General features: G+C 37.2%; 1 protein-coding gene across 1 annotated transcript in view; it reads right to left on the bottom strand.

Moving 5' to 3' along the window:
• Positions 1–17,978, bottom strand: part of LOC131163716 (mitotic spindle checkpoint protein MAD1) — a 138,401-nt gene that overhangs the window by 101,488 nt on the left and 18,935 nt on the right. The window contains exons 4-8 of the mRNA XM_058120419.1: positions 15,631–15,828; positions 15,464–15,556; positions 14,894–15,010; positions 6,157–6,404; positions 4,055–4,226 (exon numbers count right to left, since the gene is read on the bottom strand). Coding sequence (XP_057976402.1) covers positions 4,055–4,226; positions 6,157–6,404; positions 14,894–15,010; positions 15,464–15,556; positions 15,631–15,828 — 828 coding nt within the window. The remainder of the gene's footprint in view (positions 1–4,054; positions 4,227–6,156; positions 6,405–14,893; positions 15,011–15,463; positions 15,557–15,630; positions 15,829–17,978) is intronic.

The following is a 17,978-nucleotide window of genomic DNA, read 5'->3' as shown; positions in this document are numbered from 1 at the left end:
CTAATAAGGTTTTAAGCTTTGAAACACCTTTTGATGTTTTTCATAAGTTTTATGCAACAAATCAGATGTCTTCTTTTTTACCACTAAAGATATTTGGTTGTACCGCTTTTGTTCATATTCATAGTCATAATCGAGGAAAACTTGAACCCCAAGCCACAAAATTTGTGTTTGTTGGTTATGCTCCCACTCAAAAGGGGTATAAATGTTTTGTACCCATTTCCAAAAAAATGTTTGTGACCATGGATGTTACATTCTTTGAATTACATCCCTATTTTACGCTTCATATTCAAGGGGGGGAACCAAAACAAAGAATCGGTTGTGTTTCATGGGTTTTTTCCAAACAGAAGGCTCGCAAATGATCCTTCTCCAACTTTGATTATTCAACCTGAAAACCCAAACTTTATTATACCAGGAGAAAGTGAGTTGAGTTTTTTATATACTAAAAAGGCAGGTCTTCCTACAGTGCCATCTCATGGTGTTCATGATCTTATAATGACTAACAAAGGAGAAACAGAAAAAAAAAAAAAAAAAAAACACCATAGCGTTGGTACCATTTGACATTGTCTACTCGCGACAGAGAACAACTCGAAAGAGAGGGTCTTCCAATTCTTTAAACTGTCCAAAATCCGTAAACCCAACAGGTAATGTCCTCACCGAGCCTTTACCTGTTTTTCGTGCTTTTACCTCGCAATTGTTGTATGGAGATTCCTAATATTGTGCAGGATGATCTAAAAGTTCCGGAGTGGAAGGAGGCCGTCTTCGAGGAGATGAAAGCTCATGAAAAAAATGGCACGTGGGTGTTAGTTGATCTACCAAGAGGAAAGACAACTGTAAGGTGCAAATGGGTGTTTACAGTCAACTATAAATCTGATGGTTCTCTAGAACGATACAAAGCTCGATTGGTTGCAAAGGGATTCACTCAGACCCATGGCATTGATTACTTGGAGACATTCGCCCTAGTCGCAAAGGTAAACTCTATATGAGTTCTTTTGTCACTTGCAGGCTTGCAGCTAATCGTGACTAGCCTCTGCAATAGTTGGACGTAAAAAATGCATTTCTTAATGGAGACCTAAAGGAAGAAGTGTACATGGATGCACCTCCAGAATTTGGTGAAAATTTTGGCACAAAGGTGTGTAAACTGAAGAAGTCCTTATATGGGTTAAAACAGTCACGAAGTGCCTGTTTGAGAAATTCACTCAGTTTGTTAAAAGTCAGGGGTAGACTCAAGGGCAAGGTGATCATACGATGTTTATAAGACATTCACAAGATGGGAAGATAGCGATACTGATTGTGTATGTAGTCGATATAATTCTCACTGGAGATGATGTACTTGAGATGAACTAATTGAAGACTTTCCTCTCATCAACATTTGAGATCAAGGACTTAGGATCTCTGAGGTATTCCCTTGGAATGGAGGTCACTCGGTCGAAGAAAGGGATTGTTGTCTCCCAATGGACGTATGTCCTTGACCTCCTTAAGGAGATTGGGATGAGCGGTTGTGGGCTAGCAGACACTCCAATAGATCCCAATCAGAAACTTGGAGATGACAAGGAAGGTGATCCAATGAATACAACTCGGTATCAAAAGTTGGTGGGAAAGTTAATTTACTTATCACATACACGGCCCGATATTACTTTTGTTTTGAGTTTGGTAAGCCAATTTATGCACTCACCGTACGAGAAACATCTTGAAGCAGTTTATCGAGTTCTCAGATACTTGAAAAGTACACCAAGCAAGGGTTTACTCTTCCAGAAGACCACACAGCAGAACATAGAGGCATACACTGATGCAAATTGGGTAGGCTCAGTTATTGACATCCACGTCAAGATACTGTACTTATGTCTGAGGAAATATGGTCACATGGCGAAGCAAGAAACAGAATGTGGTTGCAAGGAGCAGTGCCAAGGCAGAAAATAGGGCTATGGCTAATGGAGTTTGTGAGATGCTATGGCTGAAGAGAATTCTTGAAGAGCTGCAGATATCGGTGAACATGCCAATGAAGTTGTATTGTGACAACAAAGCTGCCATAAGTATTGCTCAAAATCCAATACAACATGACCGCACGAAGCATGTAGAGATTGACACACACTTCATAAAAGAGAAGATTGATAGTGGAGCTGTTTGCATGCCTTTTGTTCCTACTACTCAACAAATAGTCGATATCTTCACCAAAGGAATTTTCAGACCTAGTTTTGAGCTCTTTGTAAGCAAGTTGGGCATGATAGATATCTACGCTCCAACTTGAGGGGGGGTGTTAGGAAATTCTATTTTTCAAAATCTGAAATTACTATTTCAGTTTCTAACAGTTTCAGTTTCCTGTTTTCTAGCCTAGATATCTACTGATTTGATTTTCTGATTTTGTGGCCTCCTTAATTTGGTGGCCTTCCTCTACTATTTATCTTGTAATCGTGTCTCTTGAAATTAAATAAGAATGGTTATTCTTCTTCTAAAAATTCCTTTAGGGGGGACTTTGGCCTTCCAAATAGTTTTATAGAGAGGAAACGAAGAATCAGTACCAGTCAAGAACTCAAAAATATTTGCAGGAATAAAATTCCAAGGGGTCCAAAGACCAAGAGCGGCTATCAGCTTACATTCTGAAAAAAAAAGTTTCTTTTATTTTAACAAATACTCTTTTACATAGCTTATTACTTGTATTATGGTTTTTGAAAAACAAATTCATCCCTAGGACTAGTGTGATCACGGTTGGTCACAAGGCAAAAAAAGGGATGTGACAGTAATCTCCCAAGTGCAGGCAAGTCCACTTAATGATTCAGAAGGTGTTAATCTCTTTGAAGATGATGGTAATGATAAAGGGCAGCAGGAAACTGGTTGGGAATGGAATTTTGCTTACCCTTAGGAGATTAAAAAGGATACTGAAGCTCAACTCTTGTTTTACAAGATGGGATTATGGTGGACAGATTTTGGATAGAAAGTTCACTCAGATTGTTGCAAAGCAAGGGGAGAAAGGGTCAGCATGAGTTAAATAATATAAAGTATTCTACCAATTATTCTGGCAAGGATTTAATATGGTGCTTTCTTAGTTAGTTTTGTGATTTTTTAATTTTCCTTTGGTTTTTTTTTTTTTTAAATAATAAAAGAAGAATTCATTAATAGAATAAGAATATACAGCTAGGAGAATAAAACATCTCCTTAACAAATTCTGTAAAGTCCAGATAGAAAACACGAAGGAACAACCTACAAACTAAAGAACAAAAGAGAAAAAACCATCACAAACTAACACTCCAAACATAACGCCAATCGAGCTGAATATCAGAAAAGCTCACCCCTTAAAATTCCCTTGTCCCACACTACATCCGCAACCCCCAAAAAACTGCAGAAAAAAACACATTTCTAAAGCTCTGCCCTATCCTTTTTCCTGCCAAATCCAGCAAAAGTCACTGCCAAAAAATCCTCCACTGTCTTCAGAACTCACCCAACATTCACCTAAAAATACCAAATAACTTATTCAAAACACTCCAAGCATAGTCACAATAAATCAACAATTGCAATGATGATTCTGAACAATTAAAGCAGAGAGCACAAATGTCCGGAGATATAGCTTTCAAAGGTCTCCTAACCTGCAGCAAGTTATTGGTATTAATTCTATCAAGCGCAACCAACAAGATCAAGCCTTAATTTTAAAGGGAACTTTGGCCTTAATTTTAAAGGGAACTTTAACCTTCCAAATGGAACAATAGAGAGGAAAATAAAAAATCAACCTATTCAAAAAATCACAAAAATATTTGCACAAATAAACCCCCAAAGGATCCAGAGACCAAGACCACCTATCCTTCTCTAAAGAAAAACAACAATTCAAGCCTTTTCTTTTTTTTTTTTTTTTTTCATTTTACTTTCTTATTTCTTGAGGATTTCTGGTCCTTTAGCCGTAATTCTTTTTCTTATGTCTTTATATATTTCTTTTCTTTGTAAATACTTCTCTTGTTAATGAAATCTCTTCTTTTTCTATCAAAAAATATTATTTTTTCATATCAAAAATAGATAAATAATGGTGAACTAAAGAGTGCAACTTAGACAAACTTAATCTAATACAAACCATGAATTCAAGCCGCTTAGCCTCTGATTTGGATGCTTCTTCATTCTCTTTGGCCAAAGCAGCCTCAACTTCAGCATTTTGTTTACTTAGTTCAGCAGCATCCAAAGCCACCTCAATTTGTTTCAAGCGTGCATTTGCCTCACCCACCTTCATCATGCTATCAATTACCTCTCTATAAAAACAATAAAGGCCCACATTAGCAGAAAAGAATACTAACTCGCAAACAGGCATGATACAAGGAAGAAAGCAAAAAACCATAATAGTAGCTTAATAAAAAATCTAATCCTACCAGCTTTCAATGTAAAAACATATACGAAAGTATACGTATACATTCTGGTCCCATTTGCATGTGCAACAAACTACATGCATATTTATTTATTGGAGAATGCTAAAGAAAAGAAAAAATTCCCTCCACACCACAGGAAAACTGCACATAATAAACATGAACACAATAGAGTATCAATAACAAAGACTCCCATAGAGATAAGGTAATTAATTAATACCTACAGAGAAGATGAAAGGACAAGAAATATTCTGAGCACCAACTTGAACTGAAGTAGTTAAGTGAGTTAAGGGCACATCCGTCATTTGATTTTTTTTTTTAAATCTCTTTTTTATTGTGTAAGAACCTCATTCTGTTATTTTTAATAAAGGGAGAAATTTTACAAGGAGACGGAAGAGTATACAAAGATGATAAGAAAGGCTCCTAAACAAGACAAAGAACAAAAAAAATGGCAAAAATAAAAAATATATGCAAAAACATCAAAGCACAGCCAACCAATCCAGGATTTAGGTGAGAGAAACCACACCCCTAAAACCAGAAGAAAAATCTCATACTAATGCAAAAAAAAAAATATATGATACTGTTCCAGAATTGTTCCTCATTATCCATTTATCTTCCCAACAAATGCAATAAGGCTGCATGTAAGGTGTATCTTTAGATTGATAAGCATTGTCGGCATAAGCTTTTGGGGTCCAGTGGTTGCTTAACTCAGTGTAAAATTTCTGGTTTTATAGAGGTTCTTCGTTCAAACATTGTCACTCATATCTGTCTTGTATACTATATTATTGCTTGTTTTTTCCAGCTCTCCACACGAGGGAAGATGTCAATTTAATATACATGGTTTGCTCACTCCCTAAAAACAGAAGCTTGTAGGGACAAATAACAATTCCAGTATTCAAACATTCAAAAATATTTTTTTCATTAAGCTACAAGTTCACCCTTTCCGAATAATTATGTTGTTTTTTTTTATGGCAAAATAAATTTCATTAATAGGGAAAGTATTTACAAGGAGGGAGAATAAGAAATCTCTCAAGAAAAATCTGGTTCAAACCAGCAAAAAAAATAAAAACAAAACAAAAAAAACAAAACAAAACAAAACATAAACAAAAATCAAGCCGACCAGTTCCCCTAATCCCTATTTAAATCCTGAAAACTAGCTTCCCTGAAAATTCCAAACCCAACACACATAAAGAAGTCAAATACTGAATCTTTTCCCACACCAATGATGAATTCAAATTCTTCCTAGAAAAAATATGCGCGCTACGTTCCAACTCAAAACCCCATAAAAATGCAAACTTGCTATACTTCCACAGGGCTGCCCTATCCTTACTTCTTCCAAAGCAAGCAAAAGATATGACTAACAAGACTTCAACTGAATAGAGCTAAACCATAACACTCTTCCATAAAACCAAACAGTTTGTTTCAAATCCTCCATGCAAAGTCACAATGCAAAAAGGGATGGGAGGCTGTTTCAGCATTCCTACAGCAGAGCACGCAAACATCCGGAGAGAGAGCCTTCAAAGGTCTCTTAATCTGCAGCAAGTTATTGGTATTAATTTTATCAAGTACAACCAACCAAGTAAATGAATTTATTTTTGGGCTCTGTTGTATTAATAGCTAAAATTTTCTCCCATATTTTAATTTTAATTTTTGAAAATTTGTCCTTTCTGAAAGTCCCATACCCTGATTCATAGCATGGAAAAAGAAAAAATAAACACAAAGGAGGAGATCTCCTCAGGAAATAATCTAACGCCAAAGCAGCTACTGAGCAACAGCCTCAAAATAAGAAAAACTATTGGTTTTGAAGTCAGGCGCATACTTTTGTAACGTTGCAAACTTAAGAGTTATATCTTCAGGATTTGACAGGTCTGGAATATCTTTAATCATCATCTTCCAAGATGATAATTCATCCTCCAATGTCTTCAAGTTTAGCTCAAGCTCTGGCAATTTGAGTAACTCTGACTCAGCCCTCTCCCGACGACATTTTTCTTCCATTAACTTCTCCTTCAATAACTCAATATTTTCATGAAATGATTTCAACTTTCTAGCTTCTCGAACTTCAGACTCCTGGTAAACAATCAAAGCAACTCAATAAAATGAATGAAATAGCAGGGAAAAAATCGATTTTAAAAATAAATCAACTATATAAGGTGTTTGTCTCAATTACAGAATAACCCAAATTCAAACTGTCCAAATTAGAGCATGAATAGGATACACACACAAATAAATAAATAATAGCAAGTTTTCCATCTAAAAATCCTAAAAGCTACCTAAAGTACCAAAAACTTTGCTCAACTGCCATATTTCTAAGATGCACGTGCTCAAAATTAACTGTATATGAATTACACTGCTAGTGTAATTATTATGCATTTACAACTTTTAGCGATGTGTTATACACAAACATGCACTGATATACACACACCGCAATAGAGCATCCATAACCCAATCATAAGTTGTTCATAAACATCAAAATTTGCGCTAATTTTTAGCCTTTCATCTTACATTTTTCCTTTACAAACAATTATTTTGGTTGCAAGATTCCAAATTCTACTCACAACAGCCAGTGGAGGCAATGGAAATGATTCGCCAGCCAAGTCCCCTAAGAATTTGAACCGAGGACTTCAACCATCAAAAACTTCCTTAGTTGCTTGATAATTCTAAAAGTCAATTCCTTTACAACCTCAAATTATTACCATCTCACCAGTTGGAACTCCCATACTTCCAAGCAATCTGACGCAGTATGAGAAACAAGGCCAAAGATTCAAATTTAACACATTCGAGGCTTTTAGGACTTTTTTAAAAATTATTGTACTTTTGTCTTTTTTTATTTAAAAAAAAAGAACTATATTGAAAAAGTGGAGAGAAATTACAACTTAAGAGAGGACAAGAGATCCTCAGATCAAGAAAAAGAATAACAAACAAAAGAATAAAATAACAAAATTAAAGGGGGAAAAAAAAAAAAACCTAACAGTCTAGAAAAAAAAAAACACCTCTTTAAGCCCTTCTCATCATAATCGACAAAGCTTTATAAATTTGCCTACTCATGCTGTCCTTTCTTCACTTTTTTCTTTAGCACCATCCAAACAAAATTTATTCCCTCTTTAATCAGCCAACATAATTCCATATTATCCAATAACTTTTGAGCTTCTACATCCTTCGCCCTAACCTTCTTCACATGGTTTGGAAGAATTTTGTCCCGACATTGATTATTCACTTCCAAGTCTTCACCCAAACCCCCTTCCTCAAAAAATAGATACATTCTTCAACCCTTCCGTGGAGGAGGAAGCGCGTAAAAAAAATCCCCCAAGAACATCAAAAGAATCAGAATCATGACCAGATTGTTCACGGCAATCATCCAATAATAAGCCACTACCACATGCCAATTCACAGTCATAGTCACTCTGTCACTGTCAATGTCTGAAATATCACCCCATTTTTAAGTCTGACTTAGAACAAGTATAAGATTCTTCACTGATAACTCCCAGAAGAATCTCCTTTTAGAATGTGCTCACCCACAGGTTAGAATTTACTCAAATTTAAGCAAGACAGCCTTTCTTACCTATCCCCTCCTTCGTTGCTGAACGATGCTTATACACCTTATATCCTCAGTCCTATTTACATCCCTTGCCATCCTTGCTATCCCCATATCTATGCACCCAATCTGCACATAAGCCACTGCCGATTCACTTTCCCACTCTGATTTCCACTAGACTGAAGCTTCTGCTCCACCTGAGTTCTTCCATTATTAGCATCCTCCACAGGAATCACACTCAACAATGTACCAAAAGAAGAATTTCCACGCCCAGATGACCCACTGTTGACCTCTTTTTTATCTGTGGAGAACACCTTCAGGCCATTAGAACACAGGGAGAGATACAGTACTCCTTTTACTACTTCCTCTGCTAGAAACATAGCAATAAGATGTCTTGTGAGACTCACTACTACTAGAACCCCCACATGTAACCACACCTGGCCCTTGTTCAAAGGCTGGTTTCATCCAGGGCCTACTGTAAAATCCTCTTGGCAGTTACCTTAGAACTGGTCTGTTCACTTATATGGCCCAACTGGAAGTTACCCCAGGTCTCCTTTCCTTTACAGAGACTGGCCCAGATCCAAAACTACTTCAATCTGCTCTCCAACCTGTTCATTTTCCTGGCCTGTTAGTGAAGTAAACCTCCTTTTCATTCCACTGGCTGGCTGAGGCCCAGAACAATCATCAAACACCCAGGCTCACTCCACCCAAGCTTCATTGCATTATTCTGCCTGATCAAAATCCTAACTGCCTCTGTCACACTCATATCCCTGAACAAAACCTTGGCAATCTCAGCTATCAGACTGAGACAAAATTGTTGTCTCCCAGCCACGAATGCCCAGATTCCTTCACTTTCATCGACCCACCACAATGTGCACAGTACTGCTTATTCTCTGCCACCACAACATTACTCCATGAACCATTTGTCAATGACTCACTTCATCAGAGAAATTTTTCCCTGCCACCACAACTTGGCCCCACGAACAATTACCTAGCTGATTTCCTTTTCCTATGGCACCAGCATATTTCCAACATTTGTTTGACTGTCCTTCAAATTTGGGATGCTCCCTCCTTAAATCCCTTGTAAATCCATCTACAAATATTCTCCAGATATGACCTTGCAAACCCCAGAACGAAAATTGAATAGCCCTTACCTCTTGATGTCAAACCCACATCTAGAAATTTTCCTACTCGAGTTGCTCTAATCGCCACCAAGTCCATATATCAACCAAGCTTTTCCCCAGGAACAAAACTACCCAAACGAGTCCAAATTGAGGACAAACTCTGAATGATCTACGTATAACTGGTAATGACATTTTCACTCACTGATTCCAAATCTGATTATTCTCGCATATAATCACGACGTCTCTCCTCTATGTTTTTCTAGCCTCCCTTAGGTCTGGACTTGCTACCATGGAGGATTTCTTTTCAATCAGCACAAATCCTCATGCCTTGAAAAAAGATCGATGATGTACCTTTTGCATAGTCAACATATAAATGTGAGTGTGTGTGTGTGTGTGTGTGTGTGTGTGTGTGTGTATTTTAAAGCTTGATATGCATTGTTGGCCACAACCAGCCTAAGCTTTTAGGTAAACTGGTAATTTAACATGGTATCAAAGCTATGGTTGCTAGGAGGTCCTGTTGCTGCCCAAGGATTAAATTCGCACCTCCTATACTCATAATTAATTTGTCCAAGGAGCATCGCGAATGTTTCTCTCTTTCTCTCTCTCACAAACTCCCTTCTCCCCTTTGTGCGCTCAATGCCATGGAAGCTTCTGTAGCCGATGCTGAAACAGTCAATTCAGATTGAAGGTAAGCCCTTCGATCGGCGATTAGACAAGGTCAGAGGGTTCGCATCCTTGCTTGTGGTCAAGAACAATGTCTCTCATAATAGGTGGGTTAGGTTTTCCAGAGAGGTTGTGTTTTGGTTCACTGATGGCATATCTACTCTCAGGCATAGGCAAAAGTGGTTTCGATCTATTTGATTGGGTATTTATGAAGCTCTGGATGTCGATTAAATGGACAAAGGTAGGAAAGTTTTGGAGTTCAGGTTGGGATGGAAAGGGAAGAAGTTTTCATTCTTCATTCCTCAAGGTAAAAAAAGCAAAGGTTGGTGAAGCTTTATGAGTGCTTTCTATGAGATAGCAAAGGATTTTGTAAGGAAACCAGGAGTGTTGGTGCAGGAAACTCTTCGCCACACAGATTGTGGAGTCAGGTGGTGTTGGAAGGCAAAAATTGTGGTATGGCTGCAGCAGTCAATCCTATTCCATAAAGCAAGTACTAAAGGTTGGGAAACAACAGCTATGCCGTAGGTGTGGAGATGAGCTGCATCAAAATGAACCTAAGGCAATTGTAAATCAGTCAACTTCGATTGTCAAGAGTGAGAAGGATGCTAGGGTTTGTGATGGAGCAAAAACAATCAGAGATCAGTCAGCTTCAATTGTCAAAAGTGAGAAGGATGCTAGGGTTTGCGATGGAGCAAAAACAATCAGAGGCAGCTAAGGCTGCATTTGAGGAGGAGGCAGTGAAGAGAATTGGATCAGGATGCATGCCTCTCATTTTGGACTTGGCCCCAGTAATTGAAAAAAGGGCTCTTTCTTTCTTAACAAAATTGAGCCAATTATTTGAAAAGGAGTGTTTAGGAAATGTCGACATGGGCTTCAATTTGGATCCAAAGGGAGGTTCTTCTCCTATGGGCTTCTCACAAAAGGGTCTTGGTGATAAGCAAACATATGATTCAGAACTTAAGGCCTCTAGTACTGCTATGTTAGCTCTGGATAATAGATAGGCCCAAAGTATTGCTCCTACTTCTCAAAAGATGAGTACTAGGAAGGAGGAAGATATAACATCTGGTAATGAATTTCTTATTCAACATTTCGTTATTTTTCAGCCTGCAGTTATTAATAATATGAATTTATTCAGAGGAAGTTTAAGATGTTAAAAGACCATATTCTGTTTAAGACTATGGTGATAAATCTGTGTCAAGTCCCATAGAGTTTTTAGAAGGTGGTGAAAAAGGAGCAGGTTAGCGGGAGAAATCAGATGATTATCATATTTATACTTAATAAATTTGAAGGTAATAAGGTTTATGCTCGTCGAAAGGCAGCTTTTTTGGGTGCTAAAATGAAAAAATATTCAGAAATAAGATAGAAACTTCTAGTGAGTCTACAACAAAGATATTAAGGAGAGATTCTAAAGGAGAGTTTAGTATCGTGAAAGTTCCTCAAGTTGAGAAGAATGCCAGGGATTCTAATGCGACTACAAAAGGTAAGGAGGTAAAGATATGGGGGGATTTTTCTGATTTAGAAAGTGATGATTATAGCAATTTTGGTTGTCGTGGAGGGTGGTTGTTGGATGAGATTCAAGAACAATATGAGTATGTTTCTGACTCGATGAAATAGGGGACTTAATTATGTTCATCCTCCCCCATTGGACGATTTGGAGGGAGTTTGGTATAGAGTAGGAATGGAATTTTGCCTACACCAATGGAGGAGACCCTGAAGGAGGACTTAGAAGCTTAAATTATTTTGGATATAATGGATTTAAAGTTTGTTTAGAAACTTGGGTAAACTTTACTAGTTGTCTTATAAGCATGTATACATTTTGGGCAATTGCTACATTCAGCCATTTAGAATCAAAAAGTTGTGGGGTTTTAAATCTATTCCCACATACATTGGTTTTCATACTTAAATGCACTAACGCAATCAAGAATCTAAGATTCTTCATTGTCAAATGAAAAATTTTCTATTTTGTTTGTAGTTAGACAAAAAAACAAAAAAAGGGTTTCAAACTGAAAGCTTTTGAAAGAAAAGGCTAATTCTTCCACAGTGGTCGGGCTGTCAAGGGTCCACACGGTGTTGGGGTTTAAAAATTTAACATGAAAGGTCAGGACAACTTCTTCCTTTTATCAAATTTCAAGTGCAGAATGGTGACAACATTTACTTCTGACATGATGTGTGGCATGACCAGAAGGCCCTAAGTGTTTTATTTCCTGATATATATACAGCTTGGCCCATGATAAGGAAGCTCTAATCAGTTGTCACCTTCAAATTTCAGAGCAAGGGATCTTCTGGAACATTCCCCTTTCTGAAACGTGAAAGATTGGGTACTCCACCATCTCATTAACTATTATAGCCACCTCTACACCTTTCAACACCAAAACATGCCCAACCAACCAAAGTGGACCATAGACAAAAACAGGGCCTTCTCAGTCAGATCCTTCTGCAAGAAACTCTCACCAATGGAAATGAACACAGCAATTTCCCTTGGACTCACATTTGGAAGACGGCTGCCCCTACAAAGGTAGCTTTTTTTTCTTGGGAGGCAACACATGGAAAGATATTAACCTAGGAAAATTGCAGAAAAAAGCATCTGACTGTCATCAATACGTGCTCCCCCCATATGGCTGATGCAGAATCAGTTGAACATTTACTCCTTCATTGCCCCTGGACAAGGAACCTTTGGAATATGGCGATTACCATGATCAGGCACAGGTGGGTCTCTGCCAGCTTGGAGGGTAGCTCTAAGCATAGAAAGGGATTCGTGCTACCAAGGAGAAGAGAAAAGCTTTGTCTCTCATCCCTCTTGCTATTTTCTGGTGTGCCGAAAAAGAAAGAAACAGGAGTTCAAAAACTCTCTCATGCCACTTCAGACTAGTAAAGAGCAGTGGGTAACTGCATTTCCAGCTGGCATAGCAGGATTGCAATGAATGGCCATACTGTAATTTTAGATTTTTGTGACATCTTCCAGAGCTGACTCTCTGTATTCTGGGTTGGCATCCCCTTGATACCCTTCTAATAAATTCCTTTTGATGATGAAAAAAAAAAAAACCTCTACTTAGTAACTTTTAGAGTTCCTTGTTAAACTCCCCTTGATAATTCCTTTTCCAAAGCATGTGTGGAGAGCAGAATAAGCCAACTCTAGATCCATTTTTTCCCGATAAATTCTGTGACCCACATTACAAATTCCATTCTCCAACATTATTTAATTTTGAGTACAGGATAGAACAAGCTTCTGAAGGTGTTACAGACTGTTAAAGCTTGATATACATTGTTGGCCCACAACCTAACAGCTTAAGCTTTTAGGTAAAGTGGTAATCTAAAAAGGACAATGGGCTTGAAGATACTCACAAAATAATATCTATAGAGCCAATTGGTTGGCCCATTTATCCATTAAATAAAGGCCAGAAACAAAGTTATTTTTGCTTTAGGATTTAACATAAATTTTTCCTTGAAAAAATCAGACAAAGATGCAAGATACTTCTTCTTCTTCAAACTGAGCCTGTCAAAGTCAGCGAGCCAAAAGCCAGAACAAAAACAGGAGTTCCTGCCTCTAATCCTTGTTGAATCCTACCAACTTGGGTAAGCGTTCGAGCCTACCTAAATCAAAAAATGATGAGGTGCAATTTTCCAGGAATCATATGTGGAAAGCCAAAGTACCATCTAAAATAAAAGGCATTCATTTGGTTAGCGGTTCAACAATCGATTGTAGAGTAGGAGACCTTCAAAAGCATTGTCTCCAGATGTTTGTGCCTTGTGCTTTAGCAATTCAGTGAATGCTTCATATTTATTTTTACATTACACATTTACTTCGGGCATGTGAAGCAGGCTGTCTGAATTTTATGAAGGAAATTGGGTTTGTCAAGAAACGACAGAAGATCTTTTGACTATTTATTTCAGAGGTTTTGGAAGGAATAAGGACGCTGGTTGTTTGTGTAGATGTGTGGTGATTGCTATTTTATGGGGGATTTGGTTGAGCTTGGATGCGCATATTCTTATTGGAAAAGGGTTGACTCTGTCTTTGCTTGGGACAGGATATGGTATGTGGCTTCTCCTTGAGCTTTCCCAGCCAAATGCTTTAAAGGGAACATGCTTTTCAGATGTCCAGCAGGACTGGCAGGCCTTATTATCTGAATTGCATTTTTCTTATCTTTTTGGCTTTAATTTTATTACAGGATGATTTCTTGTTATTCTACATACATCTCTATTTCTTCTAATAACATCTTTTCTTTTTCCATCATAAAAAATGAGTATTTACCCTATCAAACCAAGTCCAAAGCCCACAATCCAGCTTCAGATCACTAGGGTTCATCATTGTTTGGTTAACTGAACCATACTCCCCAAACCGTTAACCGAACAAAATTTTTAGTTTGTTAGAAAATGTGAATGTGAACCGGAACTAAATCGTTTCAAATGGTTAACCAAAATTCGGTTAACCGGTATTTAGATCAATAATCGACTGGTTAACTGAACTGAACCATTGGATCTAATTTAAAATTTTAAAGCACTACAAATTAAAATTTTTTCTTCCATATTAATCAATATGTAAATTTTACTATATTCATAATTAAAATTTAATTATCAATCTTAGAGCAACACAATTATTTTTTAGGGCAAAGGACACTCACTTCCCCTGAGGTTTGGCAAAAAAATAAAGACCTCCCTTAAGGATTCAAAAATCCCAGGGACCACCCCTGAGGTTTGTCAAAAATGACACAAAACTCCCCGAGGTTTCAAAAATGCCACAAACCTCCCCTCAAAATTTTTTTTTTTGCAAAATACAAGAGGAGGCGTGTCTTTTTGACAAACTCAGGGGAGGTCCGTGGGATTTTTTAAACCTCGAGGGAGGTTCCTAGAATTTTCGAAGCCTCAAGGGAGGTCATTGTCTTTTTGTCAAACCTCAGGGGAGGTTTGTATCTTTTGCCCTATTTTTAATTTAAATTATTAAAATTATATATAATAATATTTATCAACCATAGTTATCGAATAGCCCGATCCAAAACCAAACCCATAACCAAAAAAATTAAAATTTTCAAACAAAAACCTAACTGAAAAAATGTCTAACCTATTTTTCAGTTCCATTTCATTTGGTATTACAGTTGGTTAGGCTTTTCGATTTTTCTTCCCACCCCTACAAATCACTCCAAATCTAGAGCATTTCTTGAAAAGACTTGCCAAAAAACGGACAATGTGGTTAAGGCCAAAACAAATATATAAAACAAAATATATAAGAAAATTATACTTACATAATTCCTCAGCTCTTCTTGCAGATGCTTCACTAAGATACTTGTCTCTGTAGAAGGAACTTCTTGAGATGTGAAACTTGATAATTTCTTCTCCACTTCGCTCTTCTGGTGCAAACACTGGTGAAATAACAAAATTATTTGACTATAAAACGACTACATCATTTATAAATAGGTCAAAGATTCTGTATATTGGTTAAACCTGCTAACATATAAAAATCATAATTTAAGTTAAGAGAAGAAAATCCAATTTCTATAACCTACAAATAATATCTATAGATCTATCCACCTCTGTGATGCGTCATTCACACACCCGCATTATATAGTAGTGAGTGTGTGTGTGTTTTTCATACACAAGCACATTACAAACACAAACGCATGAATATTGGTTAAAAATTTCAAAAGCCAATCCTCAAGGGGAGGAACTAGATATAAGACGAATATAAAATCTCAAGCCCAAGATAAATTTTGTGAAAGCATCTTATGGAAAATGGATAAAAGCAAATAGAGAACAATACAAGTGTTTGAACTGAATCACATGTATATAATAAAAGAGCATTGAAAACAAGTGACCTCACTAAGTCGCTGCTTATGTTCTTCCAGCTGCTCTTTTAGTAGCTCTGATTCTTTTTCAGCATTATTAGCTCTGCATTCCATTTTTTGAACCTAAAAAATTGAATTTCCACGAAGGATGTTACTGACAAATTATTTGAAGTCAATAAACTCATCAAGGAACTTACATCTGCACTTATTCTGGAAACAGAAAGCTGAGAATCTCTCTTCAGCTGCGCAAGCTCATTTTGAAGACTTTTTTGCTCTCTTTCTTTGCTTTCAGAAAGCTGCTTTAGTTGTCCCTGCAAAAGGCTTGCTCTCTCTTCAGCTGAAGCTGCTGAAGATTCAGCATTCTTGCGAAGGTTCATTTCAGTTTGGAGCTTGACCTAAAACCCAAGATTGCATAAAACCATTATTCCCATACAAAGAGAGAAATAGAAACAGCAAAAGAAAATAATTCCCAGATTTAAAGGAAACATCATTAACACAAATACCAGCACAGAGTTGATAAACAATGAAAATCTAACCCTATTTAAACTATGATTGTTTAACACAACAAAGTTTATTTTTTGATTGAGAAATGCTCTAATTATATTAAAACCAAACACTTTGTTATACTGTTCTTAGAAAAATAATCTGATCACCCCACCTAAAAGTATAATGGCCCATCCTCTCCTCCGTGTCATCAGATATCAGAACCAGAACCAACTCCCTCATCAAGCAGGATGGCTATGAAGAACCTCTGTTTAACTAAAGTAGCTGAGGTAGCATAAGTAAAAAACACTACTGAATTGGTCCTGAATTCAAAAGTAAACATAGACTGCATCAAGTGGGAAGCAGCATGGAAGTATGACATGAGAAAAATAGCTGAAACCGACCATACCCCCTTCTTCCCTCACCCTATCCTTTCGTCCTGGGTCTTGGGCCCTCTCTTCTACCTTCCAGGATTGAAAATAAACTGTTTCTAGAAAATTTACTTTCTGCTTTTTTTTCAACACCATCTCCTCCGCATACAATTGTTATTGTTAAGATTTGATCAAAATGAATGACCTAATTTGAAGATAGGTCTCTCCCTCTATTTATGATACAAACTGAATACATTCTAATGACAATAAATAATACCCTTACAAACTCTCACTACTTAACATAATAACACACTCAATAATAATAATAATACTAAAAAACATATATAACCTCTAACACTCCCCCTCAAGCTGGAGCATAAATGTCATAAGCTCCTAGCTTGTTACAAATGAATTTAACACGAGCACTCCCCAACTCTTTGGTAAACAAATCAGCAAGCTGCATGTCCAAATTCACATAAGTGGTTGTAATGAGCTTCTGCACAAGTTTCTCCCGAACAAAGTGGCAATCAACTTCAATGTCCTTTGTCCGCTCATGAAAGACCAGGTTGAAGGCAATATGAAGAGCAGCTTGATTATCAAACATCAACTTCATAGGCTGAGAATGCAAAAAACCCAATTCTTCCAACATGTTCTTCAACCAGACAAGTTCACAAGTAGTGTGAGTCATAGCTCTACATTATGATTCAGCACTTGAACTTGCCACCACAGTTTATTTCTTACTTTTCCAAGAAACAAAATTACCACCAACCAAGATACAGTACCCAATTGTGGATCTCCGATCGGAAGGCAATCTAGCCCAATTTGCATCTGTACATCCATGGATATAAGTGCGACCCTGATCACAATATAAAAGACCTCTCCTTTGTGCACCTTTGAGATATCTCAAGATGTGAATTACTACATCCCAATGACTTGTCCTCGGAGAATCTAAAAATTGACTCACAACACTAGTTGCAAAAGATATATCCGGCCAAGTAACTGTAAGATAATTCGAATTTCCAACAATTCTCCGGTATTGTCCAAGATTAGGTAGCAAATCATCCACATCTGGCATTAACTTTTTGTTAGGATCCATGGGTGTATCAATTGGTTTAGATCCCAACAAGCCAGCTTCATCCAATAGATCAAGAACATACTTCCTCTGTGACACAACAGTTCTGATACGATATCTAGATACTTCTATACCCAAGAAGTATTTCAACGGTCCCAAATATTTGGTCTAAAACTTAGTCTACAGAAAAAGTTTGAGACTCTGAATATTTTTATCATCATCACCTATAATAACAATATCATCCACATAAACAACAAGAAGGATCCTACCCAATTAATTATAACGATAAAACACGAAATGATCCATGATCCACAGCACACTATCGAAGATCAAACTCGAGTACTATAGCACTAAAACGACCAAACCATGCTTTGAGAGACTGTTTTAAACCATATAAAGCCTTCTTGAGCCGACACACTAAGCCCAACTCCCCCAGAACAACAAACCCAGGTGGTTGCTCCATATAAAACTCCTCCTCAAGGTCACCATGCAAGAAGGCATTTTTCACATCTAGCTGATGCAAAGGCCAGTTACAAGTAGTAACTAAAGAGATGAACAAACGTGCTGATGTAGGTTTGGCAACCAGAGAAAAAGTATCAGAATAATCCAGACCATACAC

Source organism: Malania oleifera, chromosome 9 (assembly GCF_029873635.1).
Source record: "Malania oleifera isolate guangnan ecotype guangnan chromosome 9, ASM2987363v1, whole genome shotgun sequence".
In the NCBI taxonomy this organism is placed as follows: domain Eukaryota; kingdom Viridiplantae; phylum Streptophyta; class Magnoliopsida; order Santalales; family Ximeniaceae; genus Malania; species Malania oleifera.
Note: the sequence above shows the minus strand (reverse complement) of the source record. Positions and strands in the feature narration are given on the sequence as shown.